General features: G+C 35.4%; 1 protein-coding gene across 7 annotated transcripts in view; it reads left to right on the top strand.

Moving 5' to 3' along the window:
• The window catches only part of NAV3 (neuron navigator 3), a 600880-nt gene that overhangs the window by 353654 nt on the left and 228862 nt on the right, over positions 1–18364 (top strand). For all 7 annotated transcript variants that reach the window (XM_040491360.1, XM_040491363.1, XM_040491362.1 and 4 more), the window contains exons 4-5: positions 14768–14840; positions 17341–17524. In XM_040491360.1, coding sequence (XP_040347294.1) covers positions 14768–14840; positions 17341–17524 — 257 coding nt within the window. The remainder of the gene's footprint in view (positions 1–14767; positions 14841–17340; positions 17525–18364) is intronic.

Below are 18364 nucleotides of genomic sequence, written 5' to 3'. Positions count from 1 at the left end.
TAAAAATTTTTTTAATGTTTATGTATTTTTGAGAGAGACAGAGTGCTAGCAGGGGAGGGGAAGAGAGAGAGGGAGACAGAATCTGAAGCAGGCTTCAGGCTCTAAGCTGTCAGCACAGAGCCCGACACGGGGCTCGGACCTGTGGACCTCCAGATCATGACCTAAGCCAAAGTTCAATGCTTAACTGATTGAGCCACCCAGGCGCCCCCTGGGTAGAAGATTTAATGTTGGAAAAGAATGAGGGTACATTTTCCTTTGTGTCATGTCACAAGGGGATATGATTGCATGAAATGAAGGTACCTGAAAATGGATTAAATAGAAATTGAAGGAGTTCATCAATAACATAACTGCAGAGTATTAGAGAATAATAATGTGCACTTTTCCGTGGGATTCTCTAATTATAATACCTTATAGAAAAACTCACGTATGTTGTCTTGAAATAGATGAAGAGGGGCGCCTGGGTGGCGCAGTCGTTAAGCGGCCAACTTCAGCCAGGTCACGATCTCGCGGTCCGTGAGTTCGAGCCCGGCGTCAGGCTCTGGGCTGATGGCTCGGAGCCCGGAGCCTGGAGCCTGTTTCCGATTCTGTGTCCATCTCTCTCTGCCCCCCCCCCCCGCCCCGTTCATGCTCTGTCTCTCTCTGTCCCAAAAATAAATAAACGTTGAAAAAAAAAAAAGAAATAGATGAAGAAAACAGTAATTCTTTCAAGTGGGCCAAAGAACATATGTTTAAGAGAAATATGAGCTAGTCAATGCACCAATTTATTAGTGTAATTTTTGGAAGATTTTGATTCATGTTTATTCTAAGTCTCAAAGTCATAGTTATCTTCCTTAATGAGCTGAGACTAAACTCATCCTGAAAAACAGAACTCAGTTTGAAGGAGCTTATTCAACACTATATTTAACCTTATCCAAAGATGAAGTTACTGATATGGATAGCACCTGTTGAGTAATTTCTAGGTGGGTGGTTTCAGAATTCAAAATATATGCTGCATGCCACACTTTGGTGAGATTACGCGAGGAAATAAATTAGTAAACTATAAATACTAGGAATGTCCAGAATGCCTAGCAGATTAAAAATAGCAGAAAAATGCCCAACATGTATTTGAAATGCTGAGGCACAAGTGCTAGGTTCTTAGACAAAAATGTAAGACACGTTGGGGAAAAGTTGTTTTGAAGACAAATTTTCCTTTAGTTTAAAATAGACCGTTACATTTAAGGATCTTCACAAATGCAGTAGAGGGATTAGAAACTGTGTTTATGTGAAGTAAGCCAAAATTCTGATTCTACGGTATAGCTGAGGATGTGACAAATGTGCTTCACAGCCTGTCCTTCCTTTTTGCTGGCTCCTCCCATTATCTCACGGTAAGAGCTCCACTGTTTTCAGCCACAACTTTCCATCTCCCTTTGAACATACCATGTTGTTTAAAATTTTCTGAGATGGTGATTTGGGGAATGTTTATCCCTGTGCCTCTTACCCCTTTTTGTTCCTAGAAGATAAAAAAACAAAAACAAAAACAAAAAAATAGGTTTATTCTCCCTTAACTCTCCAGTTCCAAGTCCCACAACGTTGTGACTTCCAGAATAATAACGTGATGGATTTTATTGGCATCTTTATCCCATTTCAATAGTTTGCACTCATCTGTACAGTGAAACTATTCTTCCTAGTAAACGTATTTGGTGCTTTTATCAGTATTCTGTCCTTTAAAGTTTACTGCTTGTAATTGGTTCTCTCATAAAGGACCTATTTAGGTAAGATAGGAAGATGAGGTTTCTAACCAAATAGGGAAGAGATAAAATATTGGAATGCTCTTAAAGGTTTAATAAAATCTTATAAATGGCACACTGCAGGATTCTCGCACTATGACTCAGAGGAGTGGAATATTGCTAAGTTAGTCCATTCACATGATCCCCTGCCATTTTTGAAACTGTTCATCTTCTGGAATGGCTGGAAAAAGATAGCTTAATGAAGACAAATGCTTTACTACAAATATAGCTCTGATCTCTAACGAAATGCTAAATGGAAATTTCTACTTTGAGGTTTTCTATTTAATTTCATTCTTTTCATATAGGCTCACACTTTGGAACAAAAGAATAAACTACCAGTGTTAAGAAATGTATACTTAAGTTATTACAATATCCTGATGATTTTTAAAACTGAATGTGTCTCTAGAAGTTGCTCTGTGTACTAGCATTTAAAGTTCAAACGAAGGACTTGAAGGATTGAAAGGAGGGGTGTTACACTGAAAGGACAGTAGTCACTGGAATTCAGTTGTCACTCTGTGACCGAGAAAAATATCCAGTGAATGCTCAGTCTCTGGTCATTTCTGCATTGAGGAAATTAGACCAATAGAACTCTAACTTGCTAGATTGATTTAAAAACAGCAAACACCATGGCTCCTGTTCAGTGTTTTAGAGGTATATTTGGGGTTTAGCTCTTTATAGCTTTTTAAAAGTATATTCATAGTAAGGTGAGAAAGATATTTCCTAAATTATATTAAATCTAATTAAAAAGAAAAACGGTAATAGCATGAGAATTATATTTTTATGGGAGTTGTCTGGTCTGCCATTAAATTAAATAAATGTTGGGGCACCTGCGTGGCTTAGGCTGTTGAGCATCCGACTTCAGCTCCCAGGTCCTAATCTTGCAGCTCATGACTTCCAGCTGCTCATCAGGTTCACTGCTGTCAGCCTGTTGGCGTGGAGCCTGCTTCGGATCCTCTGTCCCCTTCTCTCTGCCCCTCCCCTGCTTGCTCTTGCCCCAAAATAAATAAATATTAAGGAAGTTAAATAAATGTTGAGAATACAAGAATGCTTTTCTGTATTAACTTCATATTATGGAATACACATTTTAAATGTTCTCATGAATATCAATATTTAAATTGGTTTGTGCTATTAGTAGGACAAATAGAAATTGGAATAAAGTGGGGTTTCTGGGTAGCTCAGTTGGTGAGGCATCCAAATCTTGATTTCAGCTCAGGTCATGATCTCACAGTTCGTGGGATCGAGCCCCACATCAGGCTCTGTGCTGAGAGTGCAGAGCCTGCGTGGGATTCTCTCTCTTCCTCTCTCTCTCTGCCCCTCCTCCACTCATATGGATGCTCCCTCTTTCTCTCTCAAAAAGAAATAAACTTTAAAAAACAAAGGAATTGAAATAAAGTAAGTAACTTTGCAAAGAATTTATCTATCTATCTATCTATCTATTTATTTATTTATTTATTTAGAGTGTGTGAGCAGGGGAGAGGGGCAGAGGGAGAGAGAGAATCTTAACACAGCCTCCGGCCCAGCACAGAGCCCAACTGGAGCTCTATCCCATGACTCTGGGATCATGACCTGAGCTGATATCAAGCGTCAGACCCTCAACCAACTGAACTACCCAGGCACCCCATTTATTTTTTACAAAGAATTCTTTTTAAATAAAGTAACAATTCTGAATTGGATTCTGGATTCAGTATAATTTGTTTTTCTTTCTTTTTGGAGAGAATATATGTTTTTTATTTTATTTGAGGAAAATTAGTAAGGTTTATATATGTATGTATAATAACCATTGTGAACTATAGTTAATATTTCAACTATATATTTGAATATCAACCACTTTCTTAAACATTTAGCATGTTCTTTATTCTGATATCTTTAACTTAATTACTGTTAATTGTTTCCTACCTCTAGGCCAATATCCCAGTAAACACAAAGTACAATCATACCTAGTGTTAGAAAGCATATTTTGTAACAATCCTTTCATAAATTTAGTTTTTATTACCTTCAATAAACTGGTCTTTTTTAAAAGGACTTTCCCCTCCATGTTTTTCAATCCCCTTCTTGAAATTTATTAGAAAATTACCACTTACAGGGGCATCTGGGTGCATCAGTCAGTTAAGCACTGGACTTCGGTTCAGGTATGATCTCACCGTTCGTGGGTTCGAGCCCTGTGTCGAGCTCTGTGCTGACAGCTCAGAACCTGAAACCTGCTTCAGATTCTGTGGTTCCTTCTCTCTCTGCCCCTCCCTTTCTCACTCACTCTCTCAAAAAAAAATTTTTTTTAATTATCACTTATAGTAATCAGTGGTAAAATACCTAACAGTGGAACAATTTTATTTTTTAATTTTAAAGGGTTTTTTAGTGTTTTTATTTATTTTTGAGACAGAGAGAGACAGAGCATGAGCAGGGGAGGGGCAGAGAGAGAGGGAGACACAGAATCTGAAACAGGCTCCAGGCTCTGAGCTGTCAGCACAGAGCCCGACGCGGGGCTCAAACTCACAGAGTGTGAGATCATGACCCAAGCTGAAGTCAGACACTTAACTGACTGAGCCATCCAGACACCCCAATAGTGGAACGATTTTAAAAACTGGTAGTTAGGCAAATAATATACTACGATATGAGGCCATTTTAAATAAGAACTCTTTTTAAATCTGTTAAAACCTATTAGATTAAATGATGCTCTAAAAATTACTTCTATAAAAAGAGAAAAAGGAAATGAATTAGGGAGAATCTTATTCATCTGATCTCAGTATAATCATCTGAAAAGTTTATTTTGAATGAGATAAATTATTGGAAAGTCAGTAGATACACCCAAAGTAGCTGCTTTATTAATTATGTTTAAATGATTTTAATATAAAGTCAGTTAAACTGACAGATGTGGATAGACACAGACAAAAATACATGGAATGCCTCTGAAAAATCATATTGCCCAATTGATTGTGTTAGCCATGTTTCAAACCTAGCAAAACATTTTGTGAAATCATATCATAGAAACCAAATTGTACAGCATTCAGCAATATCAGCATCACTTACTGATCGACATGAATGATTAAATGTCAGTCATGTATATTGGGTGCTATGCTAGATGATTGGCTTGCAGTTTTTACGTAGTATTTTAGCAAACAGACAAAGGAATGGGGTCTCACTGAGCCTGCCTGGAGAGGAACCAGTGTTTGGTCTCATGTTTATCTGAGTCAAGACCAAATTGCTTAAACTTACTAATAAATAAGCTTAACAGAAGAATTCAAGTCTTTGGATTTTCAACCCCTCCACCCCTCCTCCTCCTCTTTCTATTCTTCCTCTTTGTCTTCCTCCTCCTCCTCCTCCTCTCTCTCTCTCTCTCTCTCTCTCTCTCTCTCTCTTCCTTCTTTAATGTTTTGGTCCCTCTTTCTTCCCTTCCCCCCAAGCTTATAATATACATTATTTTTCTTTAATACCATACTTATTTTTCCTACGTATGGAAGGAATATAAACTTTGGTTAGTTTGGGAGAGGGTGTGAGTATGTGAGCTAAATAAGAGTGCATAGATTTGTGGTAACATTATGCATTTGGCAAATAATTAGTTGTTATAAGTAACTTTAGTCCTATATAGAAGTATGCGTTATTTAAGTATAGAAAAATTTTATAACCTCATAGTAAGATTCTTTGTTTTGTTTTGTCTTCTGAAACAAACTGAAAAGTAAGAATTCATTAAAACCCACACAGTATATCTTCAGCTCGACAAATACTGCGGTAATATTTATAATTTTATATTTGTAAAAAATATTAAACAATATTTATTATTCTCTAATTACCAAGCCAGTTAGAATAGTAGAATTTTAAAGAAAAAATAATTTTTTATCTGATAAAAGACTAATGGATTTTCCATATCTGTATCCATACCTATATATATGTATATATATACACTATACATATACATCTGTCTAATCACACATACACACATAGATTCTGTTATAGAATATATATGTTTACATAAAGCATTTCTATTATGGATATAATATATATATTAGATATATCCACGTATATGTAGATATGTACACATACACACATACACCGATGCCTAGTATGGAACTCGGCTCTTTATAAATATCTTTAATCCTCGTATATTATGTGGAAAATATTTTTAATCCCATGGATTAAAAATCCCATGGATAAGGAAGCAGAGGCTTCAGGAGAGTAAAAACTTTGCAAATTTTTTACCTTGTATAAGTTGCATAAGTAGGATGCTAACCCAGTTTTACTTGACCAAAAAACTTTCAATTATTATACTTACTGCTTAATTCATAAACTGACTCCTTGAATCTAACCACAGACCACTCAGCACAAAAAGAAAGGGATGAGTGAAACAAAATTACTATCCCCTCTGCCTCTCTCTATCCCACAACACAATGTAACTTGAAATGGAAAAGGGAAGTGGGTGGGTTAGCATTGCAGTGACAGGAGGCAACTATCCAAACTGCATGTTTTACCTTCCCTCCCCAAAGTCTTAACAAATCAAAACTCAGAGGGCAGAGCCTGGAAATGTGCCTGCTCACGGATCCCAGCTCATCCTTAGCTTTGCTAAAGTTTCTTTATGTCTACTGCTCTATCGAGTAGAAAATTGTTTTAATTACCTCTGGTTGCTGTTACAAATTATCACAAACTTGGTGGCTTAAAGCAAAAGAAATTTAAGCTCACACAGTTCTGGAGGCCAGAAGTCTACAATCAGTATGACAAGGCCAAAATGAAGGTATCAGCAGTTCAGTGCTCCCTTCTGAAACTGTAGGAGAAATCCATTCCTTGTCTTTTCTAACTTCTGGAGACTGCCAGTATTCTTTGGCTTGTGGCCACATCAGTCATTCTATATGTCAATATGCCAGCATATAAAAGTACATTGGATATTTGAAAATTAATTTGGAAGCATTTAAACTTTGTGAACTTAGAATTTATACAGAATAAGTGGATTTTGCATACTATTTCTGTCTTTCCCCTCATACTACACAATTTCATCTTTACATTCAACCAGATATTTATTGAGCACTTATTTTGTGCCAGGCGCTGGGTCCTGGCTATCTGTCAGTCATGTAGAGAGCTTGAGTCAGAGGCTGGAAATGTCTTAGTCAGAATGTCTAAATTACATGGAAGTGCCTGGGTGGCCCAGTGGGTTAGCATCTGACTTTAGCTCAGGTCATGATCTTGCAGTTTGTGAGTTTGAGCCCCACATCAGGTTCTGCACTGATAGTTCAGAGCCTGGAGTCTGCTTCAGTTCTCTGTCTCCTTCTCTCTGCCCCTCCCCCATTCATGCTTTTCTCTCTCTCTCTCTCTCTCTCTCTCTCTCTCTCTCTCTCTCTGTCTCAAAGTAAATGAGCATTAGATTTAAAAAAAAAAAATTACCATTTATTTATTTTTGAGACAGAGTGAGACAGAGCACGAGCAGGGTAGGGACAGAGAGAGAGGGAGACACAGAATCTGAAGCAGGCTCCAGGCTCTGAACTGTCAGCACAGAGCCCAACGCGGGGCTTGAACTCACAAACCGGGAGATCATGACCAGAGCTGACGTCGAATGCTTAACCAACTGAGCCACCCAGATACCCCTAAAAAAATTCTTTTAAATGAATGTCTAGGGGCGCCTGGGTGGCGCAGTCGGTTAAGCGTTCGACTTCAGCCAGGTCACGATCTCGCGGTCCGTGAGTTCGAGCCCCGCGTCGGGCTCTGGGCTGATGGCTCAGAGCCTGGAGCCTGTTTCCGATTCTGTGTCTCCCTCTCTCTCTGCCCCTCGCCCGTTCATGCTCTGTCTCTCTCTGTCCCAAAAATAAATAAACGTTGAAAAAAAATTAAATAAATAAATAAATAAATAAATAAATAAATAAATAAATGAATGTCTAAATTACAGTGGTAGAAAGCTTAGTGTGGAAGAAAGCTCAAGTTCATTGGAGACTGACAGGGTTGAATTTGAATTCTGGCTCTGCTATTTTATTAAATATTTTTATTAAATATTAATATTACATTTATTAAAAGTAAGTTATCTTTCCAAGTCTCTATTGAATAGGAAAAATTGTATAAAATTTACTGGAGTTGATGGTGACCATTAAAAGGGTTTTGCATTTGGAGTAAATAACCTATGTGCTTAAAACTCTGTGTGAACTCCCTGTGCTAGGTCATTGAGAGGTGGAGAAAAGTGGCTTCTAAGCCATTTTCCCTGCTTCCATTCGTGACATGTAGTACAGAGTTTTTTCCAAATGGGGCTTTTTTTGCCTAGTATGTGGTAAAGGCAATATGTTAAAAATGACATTTTAAAATGAAATACACTGAAGTATAATTTTGAAAAATCAGAGTGCATTGCAAAGAGTATAAATAGAAAATGATGTGTGAAACTTTTATTACTGTCAATAAATCTGTGTATGTGCTGTGTGATCATGTCTTCAAAGCAACACTGCGCATTTCTTTCTTTTGCGTAAAACACACCATTAGCTCCCTGGGCTTTGAGATGAGCCCAGACTCCCACCAGGGCATGGCACATGTTTTCCAGCAATCCTCTGTCTATCTCGATGGCCTTCTCTCCTGCCACCAGATTCTCCAGATTTCAAGATGCTTATGCCTGGAGTCCCTGCTGCATAATCTTTCCTCCTACTTTGGATCTTGAAACGGATTGAAGGTTATCACCTTTTGGAGTAGCCTTTATTCACATTGGTAAACAATGAAGTAGTGAAGAAAGATTTAGGTGACTTTTACTCTCAATATTCCCGGCTCTTCTGAATTCTTTGTCAGCCCTTTAACTTACGGTGTTTCTCAATCATGGCCAGTTCAGACAGTGTTCCTTCCTTGGACTCACTTCATACCACATCCTCTTATTTGGTTAACTCTTCCTAACCTTTCAGCGACTAGCTCAGTCTTCCTTTTAAGGAGAAAAATGTGGGGGTTAATGACATGGCTCTAGTTTTGATATATTCTCTCTTTGTGACTTTGAGGCTGTCAATTGAATGCTCTGATCAGCATCTTTCTCAGTATAAAATGGTATAGTAATGGCAACTTCAGATGAAGATATCTTTCTAAGTGTTAGTTAAGTCTTAGTTACTGATAACTTTCTCCTTCCCTAGTTACTTGACCTCTGGTCAGGAATAGGCCTTTGTTCATGCTTCTCCAGGAGTCTGTGTTTTTCTGGCCATAACATTCCTTGCATTACATTGGAATTGCTTCTCTCTCCTATAAAACTATATATTTTTAAGGACCCAGACATGCTCAATGAATAGTTAATTGTTAAATACATGAGTTAAAATAAACATGAAGAATTTTAATCAATGCAGAAACATGACTGCATTTTAAAAATTCTCCTGATGAATTTGTATCTGATTAAAACCTTTGGCTAAAATTTATATTACTGTTTGAATTTCGTGATGGGACAGGAGTTCACTCACACTGAGCAATTTTACCTTTTTTTTTTTTTTTTTGGTTGAAATCACATTTATTTCATTTATATAGTGACACTACCAGTACACATTTATAATGAAAAAATAAGATGTGTAATTAATCAAAAATAACGCAAGTCACAAGAGAATGTACCATCCAGAGATAACAAAAGTTAAATTTAGTCTATATTCTTGTAGACATTCTCTATGTATGATTCATAACAGCATTATCTGGCACTTCAGACATGCCCTAACCGGGATGCATTGCATTTGTAGAGAGAACTCAAACTTTGAAGGATTATGTCTGCTACCTGGTTTACAGTTATTTAACTTTTTATACTGCAGTGTTTTCAGAATCCAAGGGGCAATAGAGGCTTTTCAATTCCAGCTAAAATTCAGCTTTGTAAACATAACTGCAGAGAGTAAAGACTGGCATGCTCTTTTCTCATGGAGCAATTTTGCTCTTGGGAACTCTGATGGGCATGACTGGCCCTCCTTCTGATACCTGTCTACCTTATCAAAGTCAAACTTAGCCCTCAAGTTTAAATGATTGTTCTTCTATGAAGCTTTTCCCGGGTCTGTAGTGAAAATTGATAAGTCCATTCTCTCTACTGCCAAAAAATATTGTTTATAATCCTTTTTTAGAATTTATCATATTATGCCTTGTGTTGTGATGGTTTATGAATCTTTTTTTGTCTCCAGCTATTTTATAAGCTCACAAAGGCAAAGACTTTATAATTCATTTTTATATCCCTTCACCATCTAGCAGAGCTCTTTGCATGTAATAAACAGTCAATCGTTGCTGAATGAATTTCTCATTCATTGTTAAGCGTTGGTGCTGATGTTAAATTTAATGACAAACTATAAAGTTGATATTAATCATACCCAGATATTTAGGACCTAAATATATTTTTAATTAAGTATCGATAACTAAAAGTGAAAGAAACATGTGAATGGACAGGATAGAACCTTGTTAATATTGTGAAAGATGTCTCCAGTCAGACTTTCCAAAACAGATTATACCAGTTTCATGGTAAAAATACTAAAAGGCTAGGTGTCATAAAACATGCAGCTTATAAAGAAATGTGGTAATTAAAATTCTGCATTTTTTGGAATAGCTTATGAAAAAATATAAATATTTCCAATATATCCTCTCACTACGTTTAATGTTGAAAATATATATTGACCCTCAGGGTTAAACAATTTTGAAGGCACAAATACACTGATGACTATCTACAGCTTTTGTAAGTGAAAATAATGAAAACCCTTCTCTTCCTCATTTGAAACCCAATTTGTGATTTAGCAATATGCATGCTCATATTTAGCAAGTTCACAAGGCTCAAGATAAATGTACATTTATAAAATTAGATGATCAGCAAAATTTGTTTTTGAAAAATGCCTTTGATTTTTCACAAGAGTGTGGAAAATATTGCAAATGAGTCAGTGCTCTTTAGAAAAGATCCAAGGGTCATGGCTATGTCTTGAAATTTATGTTTGCAACACTGAGCATAATTCCATGCATAAAATAAGTTGAATAAATGCTTGATGAATGAATAAGTTAAGGGTTTGATTTTATAAAACATAAACACAATTAAATGATAGTGCTCCAAAATACTAATATTAATTATACAAATAGAAACTACTGAGGTAAAAATATGAACCAATTTCTATTGAATTTGTGTCTTCAGTAAGGAAAACATACAGCAGTCTATTTTTGTATTTATTCGAGGAAAATTGTCTTTTTGTTTAGACATTGTGATAACATCAGATATTTTCATACAACCAAAAGCCTCAAGGCTCAGTGCACCCAAACACTTTGAAACCTCCGACTAGATCTTATTACTGGATTTAGAACTTAGAAATTGGATGTTATTGAGTAGATTTATAACTTAGAAACTTTGTTTTTATTTTTATTACAAAGTCAATATTTTTATATATTTTATGTAGCCATGCTTAAATTGAACAGGAAGAGGGAGGCAATATGGGTGTTCTGGGCCAATGAAACGTAAGCCACAAATAGACCCAACAAATTGTGCATGACGTAGTAGTAGATAAATGAATAAAAGTCTTAGAGTGACTAGGAGGTATAGATGGGACTTTTTCTTGAGCCATATGAGAAGGGTGGTGCCCACAGAACTGAGAATGAATTTTTCTGTATTCCTGCTATAAGGTATATAAAATACCACAGGCATAAGATGTAAAATGCATGAATTCTATAGTATCATGGTCATCCTTGACTCCTCACTTCCTCTTACAGGCCATATCTTCCCACCAGATTTCTTTAACTTATGTCCAGAATCTGGCTCACCTTCACAGCCACCACCATTGTCTTAAACACCATCGTCATTCACTTAATTACTTGCAACAGCCACCCATCAAGCCTTCATACAAGGCACCCATTATATGCCTATATTTTCAATAAAATAGGGGCTGATCATTTTATTTTTATTTTTAATTGAAGTAAAACATACATAAAAGAGTGTAAAGTACTCTAATATGAATTGAGGTTAATAAAGACATGGAAAGTATAAAAAATACTCCAATCTCAAGTATATAGGTGATTGCTTTTTTAAAATGTATATACCTGTGTTGTCACACTCGGATCAGAACAAAGACACTTTCAGCATGCCTGGTCCCCTCCTGCAGATTTCCAGACTTTACCCTTCCAAAGTTCATCACTATTCTGATTTTGTTTTCATTATTTACTTTTACACATCTTGGATTTCATGTAAACTGGGGATAAAAAGTATACACTCTTTTATTGGCTTCCTCTGCTCATCTTTATATGAGATCTCTGCAGGTCAGTTGCTTAATCTGTAAAGAGGAAGGTAGGCTGACCCTGGGAGCTAAAATCTGACAACAAATTGATGTTCAGCCCCAACCCACAGAATTTCTGATTTATATTGTCTGGAGTCAGGCACAGAGAATTAGTATATTTTTAAAAATCCCAAAGATAATTGAACCTGTATACTCTGAATCAAATGATGTCTCTCTCCTCCCCTTTCCTCCCCATTTCCTCCTTTTCTCTCCCCCCACCACCCCTCCACTCCTTTCTTCCAAAAGTACAGGGATGGGCTGGCCACTGCTCCTTTTTACCTCTATTCTTCCTGAAGTGTGCACTGAGCACCTATCAGATACTAAACACCATCTGAGGTTGCTGAAACTACATGAGTCAACAAAATGTAGTTCCTATGTTCCAGGGGCTTGAAGTCTCAAAAACCCCATGCCTGAATATATAAACAAATATCATTGAATATATTATAATAGAGTAGGCTTTAATAGTCCTACTGGAAATTAAGTATTCAACTACTTGTTCTATTGCTGTTACTTAACTACTATACCAGTAATGCAGAACTGAATTAACTATCTTGAATTGTTGGTACTCATAATGAATAACTATAAAGGAATATCCCAAAATGTTGAAAGCCCCTGATAAATCAACTATGTAAGGAATATAGAATGCATTTTAAATATTTTTTTCCTCTACTCTTTTAGGGCCCTTTTATTTTCCTTTCTAATTTATGGTGCATGCTGAAAGAGCTCTTGGTCTCTGATACCCACTCCAGGCACCAGTTTGCTTTTAAGTGGTTTCAAAGGTAGCCAAAAAACAAAAACAAAAAGAAAAAACAAAAACAAAAAAACCTATCTTACATTCTTAATTACAGACTCTATCTATTAACCTTTTGTGATGCTTACAGTGAATTAATCTGTTCAGGTATAATAAAAATAACTGAAATTTAGGCAATAATAGCCTGTGAACATTTTGCTGTAAATTATGTATGTTTGGATCAGGAATCTTCCTATTTTCTGTAAAAGGTATATAATTGCTATGGAGTTAACAACAGCAAGACTATTAGGGTGAATGTTTGAAAATACTCAGTTCATTTCTCTCAGTATTAGACCACAGTAATTATTTAGTGTGTTTTTTTTTTTACTTGTTTATAATGGTCCTGGAAAAAAAGTTCAAAATAATATTTTAGATGGATACAATAGAATATCATCTTTTTCCCATTTCTTTTCCTTCCTCCTCAATTCCTTCCTTCCAAGTCTTATTTTATAGTAGCAAAGTGAAATGTAAATAAAGAATGTAAAATATATTTCAGCACCTTAGCATTATTGGATATTCACATGCTAATGAGCAAACAAGGTCTGTTTGATCCTGTTGGACTTAGTGACTTCAAATCTATTGTTTCAATAGAATAATTTAAATAAAACTTACTTTTTGTTTTTTAGTAAAACTTATTTTGAAATAAATCCGTAAAATCATTTTTCACAAAACAAATGTGTAGATCGTGGCTGCATTTTTAAGCAAAGAATATCTAATTGAATGTTATTAATTTAGTTTTGCATAAAATTACATTTAAAATGAAATGTAAATTGTTGTCCATTTTATAAAGACAGATTTTTAATCTCTTTTTTTTTTCTTTTTCTTTTCTCTAAGAGACACTTTGACCTTGCTGTGAAGCTAAGCTAGAGAGGACATTGGCAGAACTTTGTATGTCCATATGCATAGATTTGGATGATAATTTAAGATGACAGAAAACAATACCTTGCCAAGGATTAACTTTAAATCTTCTATTTACTTTAGAACTCCAAGATTTATGGAATACCAAAACAACCCAGGGAGATGACTCATAAAGAAACAGGACTTTCTAGTTTCCTATACTCTTTTACAAATTCTTAGCTGTTTAACTTTGTTGTATAACATGATGGTCAGTATTGAGGTCAACCTGTAAAGTAACAAATCAGTCATTTGGGTTTTGTTTGTTTGTTTGTGTTTTGTTTTATGTTTTTTGTTTGCATATCATTCTAAATGGTTACAAGCTAGTAATCATATCAAAACTAACTGTTTAAAAGCCATGGCATCACATTTTTTTTTTTTCAGTTGATTTATTTATTTGGAAAGAAAGAGCAAGCAGGAGAGGGGTAGAGAGAGAGGGAGAGGGAGAGGGAGAGAGAGAATCCCAAGAGGCTTCATGCTGTCAGCACAGAGCCCAACGTGGGGCTGGAACCCATAAACCGTGAGCCGAAACCAAGAGTCAGCTGAGCTACCTAGGCACCCTGGCATCACAATTTTACATTACAAAGCCAATACCTATATTTATTTAATCAGAGGAATATACAAGTGTAGAAATACAAATACAGTTTTAAAAATAAAGACTTGCTATGATTTAAGATGAAAATTCGCTTTATTTCTTTCATGCTGTATCAACCCTTCTGGTGTATTACCAAATCTCACTGATTGAATCTCAATTACCTACATCCGAACATTCTGTAACTTGCATAAGCAACAGTCTTCTTCTATGGATGCTTCCGTTGAGACTTATTTGTGAAGCACAAAATCCAGATTTATGTTAAGTAGGTGGGTTGCTAATTTGTAAGAATGCCATTCTTGATCAGGCCTCTATGAATTGTTTGTAAATACCACACTGGACAATGCGAGCTTTATATTCGTTCTTCAGTTAGCTGGAAAAATTCTAGTTAAACTCTGGTAAAGATCTGTAGTATGAAATGAATGTAAAGTATTCATTCTTTCTTTATCTTACTCTCTGGTTTCATTTTAGCTCATTTGTTTATTTAAAAATAACCCTCTAAGTTGCTTTTTCACTGCTTTTCATATTACAGATTGAAAATGTTGATGTCTGCCTTAGTTTTCTAGCAGCCAGAGGAGTAAATGTTCAAGGTCTATCTGCTGAAGGTAAGAAAAGGCATAGTTGTCACAAATAACACCTAAGTTTGTAAAAAAAAAAAAAATTTTTTTTTTTTGTATTACAAGCAAAGTGGGAGCACAAAGCTTCTTAATATATAAAGGAAATCAGTAAAGTTTCCAAAATAATAGAAACATAAACGCAGTGGTTATTAACCTATGCTTTAATTATTTATATATGTTTCATATTTTGCCAAAACTGTTACTTACATGAATAAGTGTATGAGAGAGGTGTAGATTAACAAAAAATCTTTATGTTATTGCCAGTGTATAGTATTTTTGGAGTCTTAAGTAGAGGGATAGATGTATACATAGATAACGCTGTGTAATAGTGGACCTAAATACAGGTAAAAATAGTATAATTAATTTGGAAATATTATTTTGCCAAGAAAATTTCTATAATATAAAATTGGTAGTCCTAGTTGAATTATTTGGTGAGCTTAAATTACGCACCATGAGGTCTTAAATAATTATCACTAACAATATTTAATAACTGTTATATATAAAAGCTTTAAAGTCATTAAAGGCTTAAAAGATCATCATTAAAATACAGAAAAGTGGGAAAAGACTGAACTGGTACTGTCATTGTTTTTTTCTGAGACTTTCTCTTTCACATATATTTTTAGGAAAACTTTTCAAGTGTTATTAATGAAATCTAGTTGTTAAAATTATGAAATAGCAAATCCTTTGAGATCTGCATTAACAAAAACCATCTTAATAGAATGTTAATTTATATATAAAAATTCTGCTTAATACTTGTATATACTCTGACAATTTAGATCTGTTAATGTTTCTACTATGACTATTTTCTCCGAATAGCCTTTTACCCGACACATACTAGAAATATCAGACACCTCTGTTTTAAAATTTTTGCTGCCATGGAAAAAGGAATTATGTGGCTTCTGAAATACAGTGAACATTTAGTAGAATTATTGAGCTTTCCCAATTTTTCTTCTATATTTATTTTTGTTGTTTTAAATTTCTTTTATCTTTTATATTTATATATGTTGCATAATATTAAATTACTCATTTGGTGGCCAACAAGTTTAGGTTCAAACCTAACTGATGGTTCTATAATTTTGAATAGAAGCTATAAAATTCCCCAGGAAAATATTTCACTTTTTTAGTGGTTAAAAACAGGTTAGGAAGGCTCCAGTGTGTTCCTTTTATGTCTCTTCCTTTTCATGGGACATCCTTTATTAACATAAACCCATTGGTCTTCATTTATCTTCTAAAAGTATATGAATGCTAAAAATGATTTTCTAAATTAATTAAATATGCATATTAATAAAACCAGAGATTTTTTAAAACCGCTATGATCATCCAGGGGTACATGGGAACATTAATACTTTCTTACTGTAGCCTCTTATCGATGAGACTAATTCTTCTATATCATGGCCACTGTGAGAAGGTTTGGCGGGGGCAGGATTCTCGTTCTCATTGTATATGAATAATGCCACTGTGGACTCCATGTGACATTTATAAACCATCAGAGAGCAAGAAATCAGAATAGTTTGTTAATGCCCCTAAACTACAAAAAGGAGGCATAAAACCCTGACCTCACAGGAGGATGTATATTTTATTGCCAACAGCATGTTTTATTTAGAATGTGATTATAGGTTTCATAGCCTTATTTCAGACTTTACTTCCATCTCTACTCCTAAGTTTTAAGTTATAACTACAAGAGAAAAAAAGCTAGAGTCAGATTGTAGCTTACTTTGTACATTTAACTTTTTATTCAATATTAGAAACGTTTATAAAGGAGCTTGATGTATTTCTACTAGGATTTATACATTTACATTTATTCAGTTATGTTATCTAATATCATGGTCTTTATTATTTATTAATATATAACATGAGTTATAAATAAAAGAATTGGAGTATTAAAAATTAATACGATGTTGACTTTATGATATATATGTGTACTATATATCTATCTACGTCCATCTATGTATATTTATAGATAGATAGCTATATTAATAAATTTATTGTTGGGTGATTTAGGACTGTTATAAATCCAGTTGCCATTACAAAGTACACCCATACCATCCTGATTGATAATGCAGGACAACCAACATTTAGGTGGCTTTTTTTCTCCACTTCAGAGCCATCACTATGTTGATAACAGCTGTGTATTTGTGAGGGCAGCAGAATGCTAATCAAATGATCAGCACAAGACAGCCCATCCGTTTGTAGGAAGAAGCAAACTCCAGAAAAATTGCAGTTAAGGATTAGCAAAGAGCATTGCTCATCCAAGTTTTGTTCTCTGTACCCCCCATCCCGTGACTCAGTCCCTGAAGCTCCGAGCTATTCGGAAATGCTACGTGTCAGAAATTCACAAGTGACTGAGAGACTCTAGTTGCATTTCCATCTTCACAGATTTAGTCTAAGACAATGGCAACTAGAATTTCAGTTGTAAAACAAATAATAAAAAGGAAAACCACATTCATTTGTATGTTTTTACTGTTTGTATATTTTCCCTTTGATACAGAAATAAGAAATGGAAACTTAAAAGCCATTCTAGGGCTGTTTTTCAGTTTGTCTCGCTACAAGCAGCAACAACACCATCAGCAACAGTATTACCAGTCCTTGGTGGAGCTTCAGCAGCCAGTCAGCCACGCCTCCCCTCAGGCAGAAGCCAGTCAGGCCAAAAGCCAGCAAGATATGCAGTCCAGGTAAGGAGGGAAGCAGAGATGTGTTTGAAATCAACGTGTCTAGATACAACTCGTTTTTAAATGAGTTTTTGTTTGTGAGTTTGAAAAACCGATTTATGTCGTTGTATCAGTGTTATGATATTTTTTAACTAATGTGACACAAGTTAAAACCACTTTTCTTTTGGTTGGATGAACAACATTTATCACTTCGGGGATGAAATATTTGTGTTTGTTTTCTAGAGATGATTATGGTTTGTATCAAAGTGTGTGAAATGTCTTTCTTGTCAGCGATGCGGCGGGTTATTTCCTTCTGCAAATTATTACTTAGAATGTGCTATTGAGTCCTACTCTGTACTCCTACTCTCTACTCAATTATCTTTGAGTCTTTTGATAAATTCATTAAGTCTGTCAAAAGTTTCAGATCTGTTAAACATAGGGATTTGAGTGTTTGGGGACATACTGTTTTTAATGTATGTGTGTGTGTGTGTGTGTGTGTGTATTTATAAACACACATGTATGTGTTCGTCTGACTTGATACTGTTGGCTCATTGTAGACACAGCCTGGGGTGAGGTGCTGACAAATCACGGCACCTTCCTTACCCTTCCATTACTGCCGTTTTCCAATTTGGACTTTCTATCAGTCAGGGTTCAGCCAGAGAAGCAGAACCAATAAGGGATTAAGAGATTTATTGTGAAGAATTGGTTTACATGATCATGGGGACTCCCTAGGCAAGTCTGAAATCCTAAAGGCAGCCGAGCGGGAAAGGCAGGCTGAACTTCTCTCAGCATGAGCCAAAACTTTTATATACAGGTGGAATTTCTTCTCTCAAGTAAGCTTCCATCCTGCTCTTAAGACCTTTC

The sequence above is a fragment of the Herpailurus yagouaroundi genome, unplaced genomic scaffold, assembly GCF_014898765.1.
Source record: "Herpailurus yagouaroundi ecotype Mexico unplaced genomic scaffold, PumYag 182, whole genome shotgun sequence".
Classification (NCBI taxonomy): Eukaryota; Metazoa; Chordata; class Mammalia; order Carnivora; family Felidae; genus Herpailurus; species Herpailurus yagouaroundi.
The sequence above is the reverse complement of the archived record's forward strand: the minus strand, read 5'-3'. Positions and strand labels throughout refer to the sequence as shown.